The sequence below is a fragment of the Littorina saxatilis genome, linkage group LG4, assembly GCF_037325665.1.
Source record: "Littorina saxatilis isolate snail1 linkage group LG4, US_GU_Lsax_2.0, whole genome shotgun sequence".
NCBI lineage: Eukaryota > Metazoa > Mollusca > Gastropoda > Littorinimorpha > Littorinidae > Littorina > Littorina saxatilis.
In genome coordinates this window covers 4393527-4412719 of record NC_090248.1, presented here as the reverse complement: position 1 = coordinate 4412719, position 19193 = coordinate 4393527, and the positions used below count along the sequence as shown (strand labels likewise).

At 39.6% G+C, this 19193-nt stretch overlaps 2 protein-coding genes across 2 annotated transcripts in view; both read right to left on the bottom strand.

Moving 5' to 3' along the window:
* The window catches only part of LOC138965703 (receptor-type tyrosine-protein phosphatase epsilon-like), a 70000-nt gene that overhangs the window by 22893 nt on the left and 27914 nt on the right, over nt 1-19193 (bottom strand). The gene's annotated exons all lie outside the window — the stretch shown is intronic.
* LOC138963629 (multiple epidermal growth factor-like domains protein 10) lies at nt 3706-9925 on the bottom strand. The gene is made up of 5 exons (XM_070335476.1): nt 9829-9925; nt 5467-5610; nt 5019-5156; nt 4394-4531; nt 3706-3863 (listed from the first exon to the last, which is right to left on the bottom strand). Exons 1-5 carry the CDS (start codon nt 9923-9925, stop codon nt 3706-3708), a joined length of 675 nt encoding a protein of 224 aa, XP_070191577.1.

Sequence of the window (19193 nt, the reverse complement as noted above, 5' to 3'; positions counted from 1 at the left end):
TGAGATTAGCACAATAAGTAAATGAACAATGAAAATACATATAATGTTTATAATACAAAACAATGCAAAGGAAATGTAAATACAAGTTGAATAATTATCTATGTAGGCGTACGAAGTTTTCGAACGTACCAGGGGACACACACACACACACACACACACACACACACACACACACACACACACACACACACACACACACACACACACTCACACACACACACACACACACACACACACACACACACACACACACACACACACACACACACACACACACACACACACACTCACACACACACACACAAACACACACACACACACACACACGCGCGCGCGCACAAACACACAAACACACACACACACACACATACACACACACACACATACACACATACATATTAAACCGTACACTTGATGTTTAGTTCTGACCACATCACCTGATGAGGTAAACAGCAGTAGCAACGGCACCGATGAACAACACACCAACAATCACACCAACCACAAGTGGTGCAATAAATGAATTGTTTGTCTCTGCATCTAGTGCAAACAAAACACACACGTTATATTAGAGCAAAATACACTTGTGGGGCGTATATTTCTGAACGACACTGGCTGGAATAAGGATAAATTAGTGTGCATAAAAAACAAATAAAACAAAACAAACAAACATGGCATATAACATACAATGTAAACATTACATAATACAACATAACATACCATTACAAAGCATAGTATACCATGTCATAACATAACATAACATAACATAACACAAACACACACAAACAGACGCACACACAACCAGACGAACACACACACACACACACACACACACCCACACACACACACATACACAAACACACACACACACACACACATACACACACACACACACACCCACACATACACACACATTCCATCTCTGTTAAAAAAAGTCAGTGCCCAATGGACGCTTTTGTTTTATGTAAAACCCTTGAGGATGTGATTTTGATTCGAAATACAATTCCTTGATTGCGGCCTATGTCACACTTATTTATTCAAAGTAGTTACTGACCTTGAACAATAGTACATAGCTTCTTCCGATCAAGATGCATCCACGTACTTGTGGTATAAGTATAGGTTACAACACGAGTGGTTTTTTATATGGCTTGTATTTCAGTCAAGACCCAGCGGATGAATATCATCGGGAGACACGAGCCTCTGGCGAGTGGCTCTCGATTGATATTCCCGCTGGGTCTTGACTGAAATACAAGCCATATAAAAAACCACGAGTGTTGTAATCTGTATATCCCATTCTACCATCAAACACAAAGTGTAGACTACTAGCGGCACTGTTGCGATCTGTGCAGGGTAAAACTGTTGCCAGCGAGACTTAGCCCTTTTGCAACCTTAAACTAAGTGACCGTCGCTGAAAAAATAAAACGAATGAGTGCATCGATAAGTACGCGGTAACACTACTTTCAGACCATTTAAAAGCTTTAAGTAAAGGTTCATAAGTTGCAAGAAAGTAATGAAGTCGAATAGAAATTAATTTAGTTGAAGCGCACAATTCTTTTGTTTTGCGTTTCAGGTCGGCAGAACGGGCGAAACGGGTTTGGGACCCATTTGGCTTACTCGATTCAGAATTGATTCCACGTTGTTTTTCTCGAACGTGTATAATTAGGCTTATTGACAGAGAAGCAAATCTTAGGGAACAAATATGTAGGTTTAGATTTAACCATTTGCTCCCTATTTGAAATGTATCTACGTGATTAACTGTTTTGCGAGTGTGTTTGCATGGATGAACTTAAACTGGTATGGGTGAGAGGAAAACGCGACCGACACGTCTGTCACCGCCGATTGATTGTATTTTGAAGGAATATGACTGGATTACGGAAAAATATGTGGACTTACTGCAGAGCCAGGCAAAAGAGTAGACTTGCTCGCAAAACATGTGAAACAGCCGATGTTTGATAGCTGAAGGCGCACACCGGCAAAACACACTACCGACAGATTCTCAAAAGTCGTCTGCTAACGATGCAAGGGGAGGGTACTCGTGTTTTTGTTTTGGTTCGCTAGCATCTGGTTATCTTGTAAGTTGAATGTTCGTTTTTTTCGACCTGCATTGCATTCATTATGAAAGAAACTTTTGCTTATTGCATCTCATACATCAGATCAGTTCTGAGATTCATTTTTGCGTGCAACTGATATGGTTTTCTGAGCCGTGCAATACGATTTTAGAACTTCATACAAATGTGTCACATTGTTCGGCGCGAGCGAGGTCAAAGGTCGGGAGGAAAGTAGTCCTTTGCCCAAATCGGAATCTGCACTATCATATATTTTTTGGAGTCCATGATGTATTTATTGAGCTATAAAAATATAACATATATACCCATACTGAAGTAACAGAGACAAAGAAGGGAGGTCATGGGATATTATCCCACGACCTCCCTTCTTTGTCTCTGTTACTTCAGTATGGGTATATATGTTGTATTTTTATAGCTCAATAAATACATCATGGACTCCAAAAAATATATGATAGTGCAGATTCCGATTTGGGCAAAGGACTACTTTCCTCCCGACCTTTGACCTCGCGCCGAACAATGTGACACATTTGTATGAAGTTCTAAAATCGTATTGCACGGCTCAGAAAACCATATCAGTTGCACGCAAAAATGAATCTCAGAACTGATCTGATGTATGGGATGCAATAAACAAACGTTTCTTTCATTATGAAAGCAATGCAGGTCGAAAAAAACGAACATTCAACTTACAAGATAACCAGATGCTAGCGAACCAAAACAAAAACACGAGTACCCTCCCCTTGCATCGTTAGCAGACGACTTTTGAGAATCTGTCGGTAGTGTGTTTTGGTGTGCGCCTTCAGCTATCAAACATCGGCTGTTTCACGTGTTTTGCGAGCAAGTCTACTCTTTTGCCTGGCTCTGCAGTAAGTCCACATATTTTTCCGTAATCCAGTCATATTCCTTCAAAATGCAATCAATCGGCGGTGACAGACGTGTCGGTCGCGTTTTCCTCACACCCATACCAGTTTAAGTTCATCCATGCAAACACACTCGCAAAACAGTTTTCACGTAGATACATTTCAAATAGGGAGCAAATGGTTAAATCTAAACCTACATATTTGTTCCCTAAAATTTGCTTCTCTGTCAATAAGCCTAATTACACACGTTCGAGAAAAACAACGTGGAATCGATTCTGAATCGAGTAAGCCAAATGGGTCCCAAACCCGTTTCGCCCGTTCTGCCGACCTGAAACGCAAAACAAAAGAATTGTGCGCTTCAACTAAATTAATTTCTATTCGACTTCATTACTTTCTTGCAACTTATGAACCTTTACTTAAAGCTTTTAAATGGTCTGAAAGTAGTGTTACCGCGTACTTATCGATGCACTCATTCGTTTTATTTTTTCAGCGACGGTCACTTAGTTTAAGGTTGCAAAAGGGCTAAGTCTCGCTGGCAACAGTTTTACCCTGCACAGATCGCAACAGTGCCGCTAGTAGTCTACACTTTGTGTTTGATAGTATAGTAGAATGGGATATACAGATTACAACACTCGTGGTTTTTTATATGGCTTGTATTTCAGTCAAGACCCAGCGGGAATATCAATCGAGAGCCACTCGCCAGAGGCTCGTGTCTCCCGATGATATTCATCCGCTGGGTCTTGACTGAAATACAAGCCATATAAAAAAACCACTCGTGTTGTAACCTATACCGACATAATGTCACACATACCACACCGCTTTCCTGTGAATCCTGGTGCACATCCGACCGGACACTGGCCGTGTTGATGATGACATGTGGTGTTGACCTGACAGTGACCACACGTCTGGTTACACTCTGCTCCGTACAGTCCGGCCTCACATGCTGAAACATTGTGTTAGGTTATGTATGCATGGTTTTGTTTAGATACTATGTAGTATTGACCTGACAGATATTGTAAACTGAGTTACTTTCTTCACCGTACAGCCCCGCAACAGTACGATTAATGCCAACACGGACTAAAATACTGTTCAAATGTATCGGATACTCTCACTAGATAGTTTGAAGTAGCTCTTAAAATAACAAAATAAACATTATATACAAAGGTAATTCGATCTTATAATGGATAAACATTATTTTCCGAAAGAAAAGCGACCATGAGCTTAGTGTATTCTCAAAACCTGTGCCCTCACTAGTATCTGCGAGATTCAGATATAAGCGATTATCTACCATGCTCATTTGTCCGTATCTTGTTCATCCCCTTCGAAGACCGATAGGTCAAAGTGTCGGTGAATCGTTCATTGTCTATAATTAAATCCCTAAACCTGCAATACAGTTACTTCTTCTTGAACAGTTGTCTGTTTCAGATGTTTAAGCTCTTACAGCAAGGTAGATGATTGTTGCACAATACTTACTTGTATCACACAGCTGTCCGGTGTATCCAGGTTGACAGCCTGTGGTACAGCTGCCTGTCGTTGTGTTGCACGGTTGTCCCCCTTTACACTGACCACAACTCTCACTGCAGTTAACACCGTACGTCTTGTTGACACATTCTGCATATATGCAAATATTAAGATGTAAATCAAAAGAAGAAAAGATGATCACGTTCAAGAGGGTCGTACACGATTTCGTCACAAATTGACATTTCCTCCTAAGCTTCAAATTACAACGATACGAATGTCATAGAGAGAAGAGCAATATATAAGCATTGGACAACCAGCTCAGTGTCTTCATACAAAAGCATCCCAATTAGTATAGTGTCTGTAACACGGTGCAATGGAGCTATAGCCAAACAGAGAGGCATCGATTATGCAGTATCACGCCATACCCTTTTCACGTAAAAACAAAATAATACTTTACACATTCAAAACTTCCAGACAAATGGGAGCTAAGGTGCTAAACAATTGTTTACAATATGTTGTGCACACAGAGAGTTAACGACGTGAGCAGCGAGACACGGCATAAGTGTGTTCTTTAGAGGGGTACAACGACATTCATTGTTTTTTCATGTGCTTAGTTTGTTTTAAGAACACATATTACCTTTAGTACAAAGAGGGGGGTAGAATCCCGGCTCACACAGAGGACACTGTCCAGTTTCGACGTCGCACTGTGCTCCGTTCTGACACTGACCACAGGACAGAGAGCAGCGGGACGGACCGTACTGACCACCGTCACATGCTGAAAAACATCGTTTGATTATTATTGACAACAATAAAGAACCGGAAGTTAACTGTAATGCTGGTTGAAGATAAGGATTAGGGTGGAATATGAACAACTTACAGAATAGTACCGTGCGTACTGTATTCATTACACAGAAAATAGTAATTCAGTCAACTGTATGGACACATTTACTGACAGAGGCAACACTTTTGCATGGTTATAATTAAACTCCCAGTTCCCCACCAAAACATATATGTGTACATAATATGATTTTAACACAAAATGATGTTATCTTACAAAGTGATGAGTTAATTCAGTCTCAACATACCTTGATTACACGTGTCCCCCTTTCTGCCGATTGGACAATGCTGACAGTGACCGGTGGTCTTGTTACACGGTGTGTTGTTGTAGCATGTCCCTGGACACTGGATGCAGGGAGGGCCAGTCTGTTTGTAGTACCCGTCCTTACACTCTGAAAAAGTTCTTGTTTGTTTGATGATGTTGGCAATATTTGAGAAACACATTTGCAGGTACTGGCATGTGTATACATATGTCTGACTGAGAACACAGCTGTTGTTTTCCTACCGGTAGATGCGCCTATTCCTCAGGAAAGTAAGGGAAGTAAACCAGTCCACCGAAACTACTTATACCAATCTCTCTCTCTCTCTCTCTCTCTCTCTCTCTCTCTCTCTCTCTCTCTCTCTCTCTCTCTCTCTCTCTCTCTCTCTTTCTCTCTCTCTCTCTATCTCTCTCTTTCTCTCTCTTATGTGGAGATAAACATTGCATACCAGCATACACCCTGTGTCTCTCAATACATAAGGCTGAAATAGGACATCTGTTTTGAAAACTTCATCCCCTCTCCTCCTTCCCACCCCTCAACCCTCTCTCCCACCCGCCCCCCCCCACGCCCAACAACCAAAGCGCCTACAACACCTATCACATAGCTCTATTTAAACAAGGCTAAATCACCTACACCGCCCTCCTACCTGAACTTAAGTTCCCCATTCTGATATATTATTTTAGCAAGTTATATTTAATATTCTTATTTGGCTAATAATTATTTTTATGTTTCTAGTTACGTATTTATTTACTTATTCAGCCAGTTCTTTATTACATTATTTTGGCATTATCCAAAAGTCTAAAAAATATTTTACATAAATAAAAAGCAAATAGGCCCTAAGCCTACAAAACCGCTCCACTTCAACTATATTTCGCGTTAAGATAATGGACAAATTAAGGGATGATTCCGGGAATATAATTACATAACAAGAAGAAATAATGAAAGAACAAACACAATTTTACCACGATGTATTTGGAAAAAATATTGATTTTGACGAAAATAAAGCTGAACGTGAAGTTGATGGATTAAATATTCCACAGTTAACACAAGAACAGAAAGCTGACATGGACCGTGAATTTACTATTGAGGAAATTGGCAGAGCATTACAGTTATTAAGGAACGGATCATCACCAGGTTTGGACGGGCTTACAGCTATTTTCGTGAAGTTTTTTTGGCTGAGCCTAAAGACGATGGTTATCAATTCTCTACAAACATCCTTTCAAGTCGGTGAGATGTCGACTACACAAAAAAGAGCAGTTATTTCCTTACTCCACAAAGGAAAAGATTTACCACGGGACAGCCTAATCAATTGGAGACCAATTTCGCTAACAAATACTGACTACAAAATATTTGCAAAGTGTTTAGCAATTCGCCTCGCATCTGTCATTACTGATATTATTTCAGAAGATCAAGTCGGTTTTATTAAAGGGAGAAAATCAAGCGATGTTATTCGATTGATTGATGACGTAACAGATCTTATGAATCAGAAAAATGAACCAGGCATTTTACTTGCCCTTGACTTTTCACGTGCTTTTGACTCAATTTCTAAAGATTATATGTATTGGGCATTTAGAAAATGTGGTTTCGGTGATAACTTTTTGAATTCCGTAAAAATTTTAACGAATAACACCACAAGTTGCATCAATTACATGGGATGGATCTCTGAGGAATTCGACGTATTAACCGGAATTCGTCAGGGATGTAATTTTTCACCGATGGCCTTTGTCCTTGGCCTTGAACTTTTAGCCATTAAGATACGCAGTGACCCGAATATAAAAGGATTAAAATTCCCGTCATTTCATTTAAAAACCAATTTGGAATATATTTTAAAATTGGCAATGTATGCAGACGACGTAACAATGTTCCTTAAAGATAAACACGATCTCCAACAAGTACTGTTAATAGTAAAACAGTTTTCATGTATTTCAAATTTACATCTGAATGAAAATAAAACAGAGGCAATGTGGCTAGGATCCATGAAGAATAGTCTTGTGCAATACTGTAATATAAGGTGGAAAAACAGTTACAAATGTTGGGTATAATATTTAGAAACGATATCGCTGCTTCTGACATTGAAGAGAATTGGTCAGTACGGTTTGATAGAATTGAAAGAATTGTTGGAATGTGGTCAAAACGAAATTTAAGCATTAGTGGTAAATTGTGTATAATTAAAACTTTTTTGATATCCCAGTTTGTATATGTTTTGCAGGCACTCTCTGCACCGACAAAAGTGCTTGATAGATTAAATGCTATCCTTTTTAATTTTTTGTGGAAACGGAAGTACTCAAATAGTAAAGCTTTTGAAAAGGTGAAACGAACAGTTGTATGTAGTAACATAGAAATAGGCGGTATTAACATGATAAATATGCATGATATGCAGACATCCTTTTTGTTATGTTGGGCAGCCAGGTTACAACAAACCGATTTTGCAAATTGGCAATTGATCCCAAGACATTATTATGAGGTTCTCGGAAGCCAGCTGTGCTGCTTTAAATCAACTGCCAAACCAAAACAGTTTATTGGTCTGACCAGAGTTAAATCAAAATTTTGGCAACAAGTTTTAAAAATATGGATTGAGAACAGATATTTATTTCCTGTTCAAAAAGAAAGTATTTTTGATCAATGTTTGTGGAATAATGCAGATATTATTTTTAGAAAGAATGTATTGTGTTTTGATAAATGGATTGAAGCCGGTGTGAATTGTGTACGTGATGTATGGACAGACGAAAATATTGTGTCATTTCAACATATTTGTGCCATTGTCGGATATAGCGCCACAAGGCTGTTTGAGTACAACGCTTTGCACACGGCCCTCTGCGCGCGAGCACTGCGGGACAACACAGACGCGGGTGACGAGCATCCTGCGACCTGTTTTCAGGGCATGCTAAATAACCCTTCCCCGAAGAAATTTCGTGCGATATTAACGCAATCCAAAGCCAGTGAACCCTGCGCTGTAAAATTTTGGTCCCACAAATATAACATTTCCATTGACGAAAAGTATTGGGTCCTGGCAAGTGCATGTACAAGCGAAGAAAGATTAAAGTTACTCCAATGGAAAATTTTACATAATATTTATCCCACAAATATTTTATTGCATAAAATGAAGTTAAAAGAAAATAGTTTATGTAGTCTTTGTAATGAAATTGATTATATTGAACACTTCTTTTGGAAATGTAGTAAAATGAAATTGTTTTGGGAAAATGTTAGAAGATGTATATTTGTTAATACGGGAGAAAATATTATATTAACAGAAAAAGATGTATTGTTTGGATACTCTCCAGAAGTGCAAACCCCCATAAACAAAATTATTAATCATATTTTGCTCATTTCAAAAATGTGTATCAGTAAGTATAGGTATGGTAGACCTATTGATTTGAATGTGATGTTAGGATATGAATTAGCATTGAGATATTTCAGTATTCTGTAAATGTTGAAGGATGAATGAGGATACGTTGTAGACGGATGCTTGAATTTGTTTGGATTAAAAGCCCCACAATGAAAAAAATTTTAATTTTTTTTTTTAAAAAAAATAAAAAAAAATAAAAAACTATATTTCGCGTACTCTATGACAACAACCCCAACACAATCTCTACTTCCATCCCCATTTTGAAATATCGCAACAACAGACTTCCAGATCTATAACACGATCATATGTGACCCTCCACTGTTTCTGTATTTTATAGGATTGAACTTATATTATGTGTTCTCTGTTTACATGTCTGTCCAGTGTCCTGTCCCCCCATAAAGCATATCAACTCTACCTGTCCCAAGATAGGCCAATTGGTTCTAAGAGGACGTTAAAACTAATTATCATCATCTTATGTGGAACTCCATTCCTGATATAATTAAATTACAAATCCACGAAGCATCATTTAAGGAACATTACATGTTGCTTCTCTTGCAAAACTTATAAGATTATTATCAAGCGGCTGGCAAAATATCACTGTACTTTCTGTACGAAGGACATTTTTTTTGTTTTCAAATAAATATTTATTTGTGATGTAAAATTGTCAAGCATAGCTAAAGAATCAAAATGCATATTGAAATGCCATATTGATTGCTCGACATGTTAATTATGTAAATTATGTAATATGTAGCTTACTGTAGTTAACTTAACTTCTATTTCTTCTTGCCTCAATGGGCGAGGGCCGGATACAAAAAAAGCATGTATACATTGCTCATTCTGTCGCCCTCGATAAATACATTTTAATTCAATTCAGTTCAATTCTCTCTCTCATATTGCCTAATTTCAAGGTACACACACTGTACTGCTTTTACTTTTCAGTTGTGAGCTTACTTTTTAAGTGTTCAAATTATTGGCAATTTGGTTTTTTAGTTTTCTAAATGTACCTGTACATCCTGGTAACACCAGGTGGCTGTTGGTGGTACACGCTCTGCAGTAACCTGTGTCCTGGTCACACTGTGCACAGCCAGCGCGACATAGCATGTTGCATGGTGACCCGTACCATCCAGCAACACAATCTGAAATGACAAGGAGACCTGTGACAGAGAGCGGGAGAGAGAGAGAGAGAGAGAGAGAGAGAGAGAGAGAGAGAGAGAGAGAGAGAGAGAGAGAGAGAGAGAGAGAGAGCGAGAGAGAGAGAGAGAGAGAGAGAGATAGAGAGAGATAGAGAGAGAGATAGAGAGTGAGAGAGAGAGAAAGAGAGAGAGAGAGAGAGGGAGAAAGAGAGAGAGACACTCAGACTTAGACTCAGACTCAGAACTTTATTACAAAAGGATAAAGGTTTTAGGCAAAGCCTATTCTTCCAACCTGTCCGTTATACAACACATAAAGACAGACGCACATTAAAAATATGTGACCCTCCACCACGGAATGAGTAGCATGTCACCTTTGCATGTGTGAGCTTGGGAACGACAGTTACGGTACACATGCACTTTTGTACATCCGTGTGAACTCATGGTACCTCTGTGCTATCGAGGATTCAAACATGTACTATCGGGGATCCATTAAGGTTTCCGAGACTGTTTCGTTTCTATTGAATTGGTCACGCGGAAGAGCCGATTCTAAAATTTGCATAGGTAAAACGATCGCTTTTTTGGTACAAGCCTCTGGAGTAAATTTTGTGATTAATGTTTTTGTGAACAAGAAACAATTGACAGGTGGCTTTATTCCATCTCCCTTTTTCCCTCCGCCGCGATGTAAATTTGAATAGTTGAAGGTGACGTTAGACACTAACTAAAGAAAGTGGGGCTGCCCGACACCCCTCGAGTCGAAGATGTACCTTGTGACACCGGCGCACAGGTTGTGGCCGCTAAAACTGTCTTTTTGCTTGGGGTCTTGGAGTGAAGACAGCGTGTATTTTGTGCGGCGTGTTTCCGATGCCGTTGTGTGACATGTCTGTCACGGGCTGAAATCTTTTTGGGATGTGAGAATTCTTTTGCTGGTAGGTTAATACAATTTTCTTTCTGTAAATGGGTAAGCAGTGTGAAGAATAGTATGCTGCTTGGGGAAAGGATTTATTTGAATGTTCAAGTAGATTGTTTTGTGAGTTGGAATGTTTGGGAAGACTTTTGTTTGATTGAATGCTTTAGAAAACCGTTGTTTGAGAGAACGGTATTGTAGGCATGTTATTTGGTAGGAATGATGTGTTTTGTACGTTGTTTAACGAGTTAGCTTGTGGTATTTGATATTGTTGATTTGTTTACGTATCGATGGGCTAAAACCAGAACCAATTACCTCAAAATAACTGGTTTTGCAATTTTATAGTCATTAGACTTATGGTAATATGATTCTCACTTCCTGTGAAGGATTCTTGAAAATCTTGGATTATTGTGTATTTATAAGTCATAATTTGTTCTGGCTCCAAGAAATGTTCGGACTCATCTTGGAAGCAGAACCATCTAACTCCATCCAGGTTGGAAGCAGAACGTGATAAGTTCAGTTTAGTCTGTTCTGCTTCTGAGCCATGTGAGTAATGGGGAGTGTTTATCTGCCAGCCAGAAGCAGCCATCGTAACCTGACCTCTTCTGATCGCTGTGTGACAGTCAGTTTCCCTGTCCTCAGCGCAACCAGACAACGTCACTATAGCGGTGGGTGTATCTGGTTTTCACCCTCTCAGTGTGGTGTGGGATTTCCCCTAGCACACAGAAGGGTGTTACACGCAGTGGCGGAGTCTGCTGTCGGCAAAAAATGACATTTGTGTGGGAGTGTGGAAAGCAAAACAGGTCAGCGACACCTGTCAGTATCCGAATTTCAGACTCCGGATGTACCGTTATCAGCATAGCTTGTTATGACAGGTGTCATGTTGATACAATGTTTCTATTTTCTCATGGAAACAAATTGATGAGGCTTGGTGTCGCAAGGTCGTGTCAACGAAAGACGCAAATTTAATCCACAGAAAACAAACTGACAAAAGGTTGGTCCACTTTCTGAAAACTCAAAGAACAGCATTCTGCCTATTGTACATCTGCTGCACAGTCTGCTTTGCTGTTGCTCGAGTCAGGACACAGATTCAAGTGAGTATCATCATATATTTTTGCTTCATTTGAACAAGTCATTAAAGCTTAATTTCTGATTCGTATTCATAAGGGAAACTTTCTGATTGTCTAAATTCTGTAATCTGCATACTGATCCCTAGCTTTTGTGTGTGTATAGTTTTGTTTTCCTAAATAAAAGCACAGGCTGGTAAAAGCGTATTTGTCAAGTTTCGTGTGTGTGTGTGTTCATGAATGTTGAAGTGTTTCAGCTCTTTAGTTTTCGATAGAAAAATGAAATCAATAAGTGAATAACCTCAGTGAATGTTCAGGGCAGATAATGACAATTTTTGTCTGCTTGTAACCTATGGATGGATGAATGAATGTTATTACATGAATGTTATTACAGCGCTATTTCCACCCTTTTTTGTGAGTTTGACTAATATATTTCTTAAATCACAGGTTTTTACAATGTCGAAGGAGAATGACTGGCCAGATGAGGACTTGATTCAGCAAATGATTCTTGAAACCCCAGAAACATCGCCTCCCTGTACAAAGTCTGGTAAGTATCAAAACACACACACACACCCAAACACTTATTTTCTAACTTACTCACTTACTTCCTTCTTTACAAAACGCGCCTGGATACTTTAAGCATATTCAGTGTAATCAGGTATTTATGTTTTATTTTTGTGTGTGAATAAAAACTCGAAAACTGTTTACAGTTTAAATGCAGCAGCGATGGTACGAAGGCAATTAACTTTTTTATCAGTGAATAATTGTAGTAGTAATTGCCAGTTTAAAAGAAGAATTCATAGTCTTTATATCTTGTGCAGATGCTGTTCAGCAGGAGGTGAATATGGCCGTCCAGGCAAGCAAAAAGCACCAAGCATTTCAGGAGACTGTCCTCCGGATTCATGGGATGAGGTTGCAGAATCTAGCCCTACTCCGGTTTTTTTTTTATCTCCCAACCATTGACGAAAATGAAAGATTTATGAACATACTTCAAATGATTGAGGACTTAAGAAGAAGTGGTTGCTGGAACACTCGTGCAGGTGATCTGTTACCTCTAGCGCTGGCAAACGTGACCAAAAGACCAGTAAAAATATTTACCAGTCGTCAGACTCACCCTGTGGTGGATATCAGACCGAGCATTGATCCACAAGTGCATGTGCGGATGGAACCCATTTACCTGACATTGACAGCTCCCAAGAATCAGCCACAACACTATGATGCATGCATCAGGAGAAAAACCACTTTAAAACCAGACAGACATGCGTCTTCCGTCCTTGCACCAACTCCGAAACCTGATGAATGTGAAGCGTCTCCAGTGGAAAAATCTACTCTGAAACATGACGACTGTGCTGTTGATTTTTCAATCGAAGAGTCTACCGAGAAACATGGTGAATGTGGTTTTTCTCCTGTTCGTGCATCAACTCCAATACATACTGGTTGTGATTCCACCCCTCCACATGAATCCAGCTGCCCAACACCTGTAAATATTTCTCTTGTGTGTGCTTCTACCTCAGCATATGTTGACTCTGATTCAACCCCAGTGACTACAATCACCTCAGATGATACTAACTTTGATTTTTTTTCCTAATGGTGTATTCACTTCAGCTTCTAACATGTCTGACACTGCTCCTTCATGTGAATCTACCACAGCATCTCCTCCATCTTGTTATGGAACCCCAGCAAAAAAACTGCCATCTCCGAGGAAGGAGGCATCCTATGTGACACCTCCAAAGAAGAAGTTTAGTCGAAAAAGACTCAGCAACCCTAAGACCTGGAAGAATAATATTAGAAAAACAAAGAAACTGAGCGGTCAATCTTACTCAAGGACAACCGGTGAAACGGCTAGGGCAAAAGCAGTACAGAAGGTCGACTGTTCAAAGTGTAAAATGATGTGTTCCAGCAAAATATCAGAAGAAGAAAGGCAAGACATTTTTCAGGCCTTTTATTCGCTCTCTTCATATGAGCGACAGAAAGACTTTGTTTGTCACTGAATTGAAGAAACGGGAACAAGAACTTACCTGAAAACAGACGGAGAACCAGCTCCAAAAAAGAGACAAGTTTCAAGGAAGTTTTTCTTCTGAAAGATGGCCAGAGATCATATGTGTGTAAAACGTTTTTTACCAGCACACTAGATGTCAGTTGTGGAACTGAAACGTGGTCATCAAAGTTCTATTGACAAAACTGATGGTGACTTAGAGTTTGGTTTTCTGCTGAAACTGTGATCTAAAATACAGGGATGTGCTTTAAGGTCTGACTTTGATTTTGACTTTTGTGCACAACACTTCTGTGAAGAAAAAAGTACATCACAAGGTAAGAATGCCAATTTGTTTTTATTGATAATGAACACGCAGGGTATCATGAAATCAGAATCTAGAACTCGTGATTTTATTGTCCTTGTGTGGTTGGTTTTAATGCGCGAAGCTTGATCATCAGTGAAGCTTTTCTTGTTTGCTTGCTTGTTTCTGTGCTGCTTTGTTCGTTTTGTGTGTGGTCAGTTTGTCGTTGTTGCTGGGTTTGTAGTTTTTGTGCGTAATGCAAAACAATATGAGCTGATACAAAATAAGATTTACTATTGAGTTCTTAGGAAAACAACCAAAATACAATTTATTTTTGGAATGTTAACAAAGAATGTGGTTTTTTTTGCCATGGGAAAATACCTGCAATTTAATTGTGTGTAAAAGGTGTGCGTTCATTAGGCCATACATTAGACGAATACATAATTCTTTAATGATGGTTTAGTGTGTGACTTGAAATATGTGTGTTTATTGCGGCAATAAACATTAAAACAATTTAAACTAGTGTTGCAGTGTAAGCTTTTGCTTGGAAGCAGAACATGCTATGTGTGAGGAGGCTGCTTCTGACTGCTGTAGCACAGGCCACAGTGGGATCTGTTTGGAAGTCAGAAGCAGCTATGGTGCGCTGGGCTTTTCTAGCTCCAGGACTGAGAAAAAAGAAGGAGCGTATTCTGGAAGCAGAACAAATTATACGTTATTTTCATATGATAGAGTAGTTCAATTAAATTGATTTCAACTGTACATGACCAGTTCTGCCTCTATATCTATTGCTTAAAATATGAAGGTTGTAATCTTGTGTTTACTATTTTTTTTGAGGGGTTAAAAACTTCAAGTGGCCATTTCTCAAAATGGCCGCAAACCAGTTAAATGGTTCTGGTTTTAACCCATCGGTATGCTTACGGCGTGCATTCTGTGGTTTGCAGGATGTCGGAGCGTGCGACGGGGTTCTTTTTTAGAGGGGTGTAGTTAGATTCAGGTCTTTTCTTTCTAGAGGGGTCTTTTCTTTCTAGAGGGGTGTAGTTAGACTCAGGTCTTGGGTGTAGTTAGATTCAGTTAGTTCTTTTTTAGCTGGGTTTTCGTAGACGGGGTTTTAGTGGGGCGTAGATTTGTTTTAGTTAGTTCTTTTTAGCTGGCCGGGTTCAGTGGACGGGTTTTTTTTAGCTGGGTTTTAGTTTCGTTAGGTTTTCGTAGACTAGATTTCGTTAGAGGGGAGCAGTTAGTTTTAGTGGAGGGATTTTGATCAGGTTTTGTTAGAGTTTTTGTAGATTTGGGTTTTTTTGAAGAATTGTTTTTAGGTGGTTTTTTTTTAGATTTCGTTTGTTTTAGATTAGAGTCTCATTGTGGTTTTTTGGATTAAAGTTGAGAGTGAGGATTTAGAGTAGAGTGTAGTTTGGGGGAAGGATTTAGTGTGTTTTTAAAGGGTAGCTTTAGAGGGAGAATTTAGAATGTAGTTTTAGAGTGAAGAGTTGAGAGCGTTGTTTTTTTGGAGTTGTTTAGTCCTATAGTAATACATTGAAAGTTTTGTATTTGAAAGTAAACCCCCGTTATCCCACACATTCCCCATTTCATCGTATGGAATAAAAGAACCTGTTAATATAACTTGTGTCGTTTGCTTGAGTGTTTGAGCTCGGTAAGAAAGAGTAAAGTAAATTGGCACTCGGTTACACATATTTTCATATTTTAACATTTTCCTAAAGAGTATTATATGCTCTATCCAGTGGTGAAAACCGTTTTAGAAAAGAGCGAAAACTGTTTGAGTTATAAGCCTGTGACTAAGGTGACCCTCACACTGTTACCAGACACTCTCCGGACTTATATTAAGCCTAGCGCAAAACCCCGCGAGGTGAAATGCGACTCATTTCGTGGTGGAGGGTCACATATAAGTTCAATCCTATAAAATACAGAAATACATTGTATGAAATGCAACACAATGTGCATCGTATCATGACCGCTAGCGTGTATATGTTCACTCACCATTACACTTCCCGGTGTCAGGGTCACACTGACTGTCCTTACAACCAGAACGGCACCGCTGGCATGCTCCGCCTTGTATGTAGTAACCCTCGGCACAGTCTGCACAATTAATATAAACATCTAATGATGTGCGCAGTGCAGACTAATTAACTTTGTAAAGAAGGTGACATCATTCATGTACCCGACTTACCTCACATTACTAACATTATACCAATAACACCCAAAAACCAACAACCAACCAACATTATATGTTGTATTATTCTTCAGCTACATAATCGTTCTAAGGAAACCACCTGTTCATGAACCTGTCCAACATATACTGTTTTCAACAAAAACAATATAACGGTGAATTCGTCACCTGCACAGTTGGGAGTCATAAAATGACCAGTGCAAGCTGTACACGTCCCGTCCTGGCTACACTGTGTACACCGGGAACTCAGGGATGAGCATGGTGACGTGCACTGGTCTCCGTGATAACCTGGCTGGCAGCCTGGAAACATGACAACAGTTTAAGTTACATTGCGGTTTCTCGAGAAAAAAAACCCACAGCTCATATTCTTGTAAAGGTTGTACAATTGTTTTTCCCCGGTAGTCATGCTTGTCTGGTAGAAGGTCGGCAGCCACCAGTGTTTGTTTGTTTTTTAGAATGGGAGATTCCCCATGCTTGCTCTTCTCTGCGCATGCGTTACCGGCGTTTACACCGGCGTGTCAGTTTCAAAGTCAATAGCAACAACCAAACAAACTAAATGAAATAAAAACAAGGGGGGAAATAGTTAAGAATGACAAGCAAACACAACAAGTCAACAAACAAACAAACAAGCATTAAAAGACAGAATATAGCAAGACAAACAAACTTGTTACGTGGTATAACTGAAGATCCCAAAACCATGATAAATTAGCCAAGATTTATCTTTCATTATCAATGTTTGAAATAATTCCTGCTTAAAATTAATGTTAAAAATCTATTTGGATATTCCTTACAAGCTACTCGCTTGCACATGAAGAAAATAAACAAAAGTAAACAAATATGACAAAGAGTAAAAACTAAAGTATTCAGACGGTGATTTGAACTCGATAACCGTTCAGCCACGGTATCAGCTTACACAAACTCGACACTGCAATGCATTAGATAAGACGATGGCACGCCTTCGCAACAAAGCCGGTATGATTGAGCATCGTTTCAAATCTTTCGCGAGTAATATCTGCTATTTTTCCTGAATGCATTGGTTCTTAAATGACACCATTGTGTGACCATGAGGGACATACACCTACAAACAATATTTGGACAATATTTATTCAGAATTGACTGTTTGAATAACTTATGAAAAGAGTGGCATGGCCAGTTTTGGTGAAGTTACCTGAGAGGAAGCGACTTTCGAGGAGGGGTACGGGTTTTCTAACTTGATAGCTCGGTGACACTCTGGTAAGGCCTTATCGGGGTTTAACAACTTACACTTAGCGGACTTATCGAAACGAAAGTGGTTTTACAGACCGGTATATGAGTTACAGCCCATTCAAGAATTGGGCCCCAGAACAGTCAAAAAAGTAGTAACGACCATACAGTTACAGATAAACAGTGTGTAACAAAAACATGAATTATTACAAGTCAATTACAATGTGCCATGATACCTTGCAAGTCTGAAGCCGGAGATAAGATACTTGTTATAGCAAACGCCACACAATAGACTCAGTTACAAGCAGGCCTAGTTTAGTTTTAATTTGATTTTTCGGCTATATAATATATAGACATACAGCCAACCTGACAGCCAACCACACACACACACACACACACACACACACATACAAACACACACACACACACACACACACACACACACACACACACACACACAGAGCTACACTGTAAAATCATCACCTGTACAGTCGGGGGCCATGAAGTTCCCAGGGCAAGCTGTACACGTCCCGTCCTGGCTACACTGTGTACACCGGGAACTCAGGTCTCCATTATTGCCTTGCGTGCAGTCTGGGAACAGTTACTGACGTTTAGTAGCTGGACTGTAGCATTATGTCACTTTTGATTGGAGAATGGGTTCGTGTAAAAAGCAAGTATATACCAAAAACTTCAACCACACTAATGTTAAATGACATGATCATTATTGATATTGCTGTAGTCAGTTTTGTGAAGCAGAAAATCCGTGCGCGACGACACCATGCCCATCCTCCATGGCACGGTACGCTGTAAGAGGAGACAGGTAAGACAGAAGAAATGGACAGACAACATTGCAGAGTGGACTGGGAAAAGTGTTGCGACAACCCAAAAGATTACTCACATCCGGCAGGGGTGGAGACAACTGGTGCAGCGCTCGTCAGTGCAGTGCCCCTAACACCCTGGCAGGTTACGCGATCAGTAAGACGTAAGCAGTAACATACTAATATCGTAAAAACTAAATTAAAAATGCGTAGTTTTTGTACGGCGCTTTTATTACTGCTAAAGTGATTTTATTTTGTTTTGCTTTTTTTTTTTACAATCTACTGCTCTCTTCGTAGTGAAATTGGATGTTTAGTGTGGTTACTGGTTTAGGACCAATGTTCCTTCTAGTACATGGAGCGATACGTAGAAATGAGTACCATGTACCAGGACACAGAAGAACGAGAGAACTGGTTTGAGTATGCGAAGTTCTTTAGCTTCCGACGACAGATTGTTGTGTGAAACCAGCAGTACGCGTCTTTGAGACCAAAGCGGTATGATGTGTGACCTAGATTTAGACTTCGAGCGATGGGATTGTCTATTTTAAACAAGGTGCTTTGCACAATCAGCGTTCGTGACATCTCACATCAGATCTGTGGATTACCGTTGGTGCAACGAGTCGGGAACAAGGAATAGCAGGAAGCAAAAATGAGTCTCTCGTCTCTTGTTTCCCCTCTTTCTTGTTGTTGGTGCATACATACGTAAACATGTGCGGACAGATGCGAATGTGTTTTTTTCCCCAGGATTTTGTATTGCTCGTTTCATACCTACAACAACACCTGACCCCA